This window comes from Montipora capricornis, chromosome 7 (genome assembly GCF_036669925.1).
Source record: "Montipora capricornis isolate CH-2021 chromosome 7, ASM3666992v2, whole genome shotgun sequence".
NCBI classification, from domain to species: Eukaryota; Metazoa; Cnidaria; class Anthozoa; order Scleractinia; family Acroporidae; genus Montipora; species Montipora capricornis.
The window spans coordinates 30,463,908-30,468,907 of NC_090889.1; the positions used below are offsets into that span (position 1 = coordinate 30,463,908).

The 5,000-nt window shown below is 38.9% G+C and overlaps 1 protein-coding gene across 2 annotated transcripts in view; it reads left to right on the forward strand.

Moving 5' to 3' along the window:
- Positions 1-5,000, forward strand: part of LOC138056866 (uncharacterized) — a 23,151-nt gene that overhangs the window by 15,564 nt on the left and 2,587 nt on the right. For both annotated transcript variants that reach the window (XM_068902790.1, XM_068902789.1), the window contains 4 exons: positions 1,154-1,170; positions 1,458-1,530; positions 2,149-2,514; positions 3,059-3,300. In XM_068902790.1, the coding sequence (XP_068758891.1) occupies positions 1,154-1,170; positions 1,458-1,530; positions 2,149-2,514; positions 3,059-3,300 (698 nt within the window). The remainder of the gene's footprint in view (positions 1-1,153; positions 1,171-1,457; positions 1,531-2,148; positions 2,515-3,058; positions 3,301-5,000) is intronic.

Genomic DNA, 5,000 nt, shown 5'->3' on the forward strand with positions numbered 1-5,000 from the left:
GGGTACGATAACATTAGAAATGAGCTCCATTCTCTCCTTTCAACACACGATGTTGTTTTCAAAAGCCTTAATGATGAGGATAAAATTAGGTATTTACTTACCCTAGAAAACGAAAGCACTTCAAAGATAATAGGTAAATACACATATTTAATGTTTCAGAAGAGAAAAGACTTCCTAAATGCAAAATAATTAAAATAATAATTTTATACCAAGTGTACTACAAGTAATTGTATGATCTTTTTAGTTAATTAGTTATTCAAGTAGATATCATCACCTTTATTGTAACGAGACCGATACCTCCCTTTGGAGAGTAAGGCGCAATAAAGATTTACTGTTTACTGTTTACTGTTTACTCACTCACTCACTCACTCACTCACTCACTCACTCACTCACTCACTCACTCACTCACTCACTCACTCACTCACTCACTCACTCACTCACTAGTTATTCTAGTAGATATCATCACCTTTATTGTAACGAGACCGATACCTCCCTTTGGAGAGTAAGGCGCAATAAAGATTTACTGTTTACTGTTTTACTCACTCACTCACTCACTCACTCAGACAGCCCCGATGACAATATGGTAGTGCACTTATACTAAGTGCACTACCACAAAAACGTACAATATAGTTGAGACGACTTCGAAGAATAAATGAAGTGGAAAGGTTTGTTGAGGTGATAAGCACTTAATTAACGTTAACCGAGAAATTACTTTCAAACAACCTAAATCAAACCTTCGTGACAAAAAAATATGTCTATTGAGCATTTAGGCTAAACATTCTTCAAAAACCCCAATTGCAATCCATTTTAATCTTATTTAATTTTGCCCATCCCTGCTTCGAGTCCTGTTGCATTTGCTGTTTTATTCAAACCTTCTTTCAATGTTTTAAGTAGTTATTTTTGAGTTTCTCTTAAATTGTTTGCCAGTTCACAGTCTCTGAATTTGGCTAAATTTCGTGACGCATTACCTTTAAAACAAATTCACGGGCATTTTGAAATTACATATCTTGCGTTCCATTTCTCACACTGTAATTTTGTTTTTAAAATCTGGTATTTCAGGATTGGTAATTTTTTTTATTTTTCTCATGATTCGTGAATCTCTGGGTCGTAATGACAAAGGAATATGTATTTATTAATTTTTTTCTCTTTGCAGACAACTCTGCTCCACAGGTAAGCATAAAACGAAAAAAATGTAAAAGGCTCGTCTAATTTTGACCATTACCAAAACATTACTAGTGCTTATTAATTCCATGACAGAAAATATATTTTTTATGTGCTCTTTTTCTTTTGGATTTGCAAATCGTTATCAAATAACCCTTTATGGTACACGCTTTGTTTCCACAGTAACTAAATTAACTCTACAGATGATACAGTTCGGGATTAATTACATCATCTTAAACTTAAGTTTTTACAGTTCAAATAACCTCTATTTGCGTCTTTTTGTTGTTGTTCAATAGACTTACAGAATACAAGAAGAGCCATATTACGTTGAACTGCCAGATATTGAACCTTCTAACATGCGCAGTCCAGGTAAGGTTTACATATGCAGGTGCGTGTTTTTTTTATTACCGTGAAAAAAAAAAGAAAGTTATTGGTTTTAAACGCAGGAAACGGAGCGTGCGCCATGCGCTCAAGCTACGACTTTATTGGCCGATGATATTGCACGAGATACGATATATTTTTTCGTTTTTCGTGCCTTTTCAGCGCCACGTCGTACGCGAAAGCGCATCTCTTTTTTGATACGTCATATGCGCAAACGACGATCTCGCACTACGTGATTGTTTGTATGGAGTCAGCTAATTAATTTTTGGCATAGGAATCAGTCCAGCCAAGAGCAAAGTATTTCACTCCTGCCACGTGAGTCATAGTACGCGGCATCTAAGAAGTAAATGCTCGTATCTTCAAACTTCGGTCCTATAACATTGTTTCTTTGTATACCCTTTTCCTTTGCTTCCAAAGTGGTTGTCGAACGCACTTCAATATAATACGAGATTACTACTAGTTTTAAGATTGGATACTGCCAACACCGCTATTAGTACTCCGTCCTGGCTAGAATCTAAGTGAGAGGTCCCAGGAATGAGGTTGGCCATCCTTGATTTGTGATAACTGCACTTCTTTCTAATGCGGTTCTTTTTGCTGGTTGGTTAGGTATGGCGACATTAATTACTACGGAGCAAAAGCAGCCAGCCGAAGATACCGTGATTTTGAACCCATATGTCAGAGGAGCATCATACACAAGAGCTAGAAGTCTGATGCCTGAACCTTTGCCACTGAGACCGATTCATGAAGAAAATGCGGTAATGGAAGAGGTTGCTGGTGATGTTACTCCAAAGGATGAACAGAATGGGCAAGATACGTCCGTAGTTTTGAGAAATCCTCAGGTTCGTGGGACTTTGGATAGGTCGTCGCCTTTATCACGACGCAACCATGAGGATTTGCCGAAAGAGCGCGGAGAAGAAGAAAAAGACGAAGTGAAGCCAGAACTTGGTCATCATTCTCGGAAAACAGACGACGGTAGAGATTTACGAAATAAATAGAATTTGATTACAACCAAACTACTCCGTATAATCCGCACACCAGACTGACAAAGTTCTTGGGGACCAGGTTGTATCGCTAAGTGCGACAAAATACAAGCAAGAAAACCAAAAGCAGTTTCGGTTTTAACTCTGACTGGTTAAGAATGTCTTTGGAAAGTTTTGTCGTAGAGAGACAGCATGGCCGATTGGTCAGGACGCTTGCCTTGAGATCCAGAGATCCCGTGTTCAAGACACCCTTTGCCCACTAGCTGGTTCAACTTCTAAGCAGTTGCACTTGTAAATAGCTAGCTGGTTTACCCGGCCAGTTGGGAGTCTCAGAGTTGCTGTTATTTTGTGATATGTTTACTTGGCCCTGAAATAGCTCCAACGGGGAGTGGTCAATTAAGAGTGTATGTTTGCATGATCAGCATCATTTTGTACATGATACTCACGTCTTTAACTTTGTCGCTTTCCTTCTTAAAGCATCGCTTTAGTGAAGCAAACAACAAAGTAATTCTGGTTTTTGTTATCTTCTTTTAAAGGCAATGAACATAATCTTGATTACCAACGCCTTGTGGATGGAACAAGAACACAGAGCTTGTTCATCTGCCCGTGCTGTGACAAGGATCTAGATTACCAGACACTGTTAGACCACTGTTCACTTGAAAGAAAAGAGCAACAATCACAGAAAAGGGAGTCTTTTTACGAGAGTTTATCACCTGAGAAAGGAAAGCGAGAATCTATTTATGCGATACCGTTGCGATCTGGTGAATCTTTCAGCGAGGTAAGACAATAATAATTGAGAATCATTTTAAAATTGTTCTTTGCTGCCGTTATATTTACTTGAGCTCTCTCTGAAAATTCTGCAAGTATCAATCATAGATAATCCGTTCTTGGCAGGCGCATATTTAAGCACTTAAGAAACATTGCTACTTGTTACAAGGCTTGCCTTACAAACTAATAATTGACTAATAATTGACTAATATTTGACCAGGAGCCCGTTTCTCGAAAGTCCCGAAAACTTTTCGGGCCCGAAAAGCCATTTGTGAAACTGCTATCCACTTGTCTTGGAAAGCTGATCTTTTAACACGTTTTCAAGGTAACAAAAAGAAAAATGACTGTGAAGTTTGACGACTTAAATCCTCTCTGTTCTTGCATGAGATACAAAGGAAATTGTCACACCCGAAAATGGCCCGTAAAGTTTCAGGACTTTCGAGAAACGGGCCCCAGATCATCAAAACGATCCTGCCGCCGGACAAATAGACAGGCTTTAATGCAGGTCGTTATACGTTCTTCGAAAAGATTTTTTCCCGGAGGACTGTTGTCAATTCATCAATACTTTAAGATTATTTCATGCTGTAAAACTGTGAGATAAAGCGCCCGAACATAGCTGACAAATGGCTGAATATTTAACAATTATCTTGCAAAATCGCGCGGAATATCGCCTGATACTTAGCCGACGAGGCGTAGGCCGAGATGGCTAAAATCAGCAACAGCAAAAGCACTAATGTTAAACAATTATTCCCTGAGCGCGCGTTGGATATGAGATTGCAAAAAGCCAACAAGGCGCGTAGCGCCGAGTTGGCTATAACCAAGGCCAGTCTCATATCTAGCAAGCGCGAATGGAATAACTGTTTTATTACATTCCTTGAACTGCAAAAGTCTGGAGGTACGAAATACGAGCGAAAAAACCGAGAAAATCCGAGCAAAATCGAAAAAAGGTGATGAAGATGCGATGTTGTGTAATACCTGGTGGTTAGACAGATGCAGGCTCATCACGAAAACATTTCTTGCCTTTCGCGTACTTCTAAACGTCGGAATTGATCCAAACTTTCCACAAAACGTTTTTTTGGTTTTTGCTTTATTCAGAGAGAAATTTCGGTTTCCGGCAAAAAAAAAATTAATCTTAGCAACCCTTACTGCAATCAATTGCCATTTAAGGTCAAACTAAGGTATATGAGCTGATAACCGAGATTGAGTGAACCAGTCAGAGCTCGAGAAATGCATTAACCGAGGTTGAAAATTTAATAAAATTTGTTAATGTATCATGATATGTATCATAATGTGTACGTTCTACGAATTTTAATGGCCAAGTTCCCACGACTTTTTTGTAATCTAGTGGTGGAGCATTTTCGTGCTTGTAATCGGATGGTCATCCAGGATGGTCATTGGTTCCTCTTCTGTTTAGAAAGCACTCGGATTTTTTCCCGAGTATATCCGAGTGACAATGTATACATAAATCGCCTTTGAGCTTTGATCGAGCGACTTTCAAAATGCAAAACATTTACAGTGTAATTGGCTTATCGAACAAAAACAAACGAGCGCGAATTTTCATTGGCTTAGCGGAAACCGATGCAAACAACGTCATCTCTTCAGGGAACTTTCTGGAAAGTTTCGCTTTGACGTCATTTGAAATGCAGTAATGTGATTGGGCGATCGAACTGTTTACTTCCTTGGCGGGAATAAGGAGAAGTTTTGTTTTAA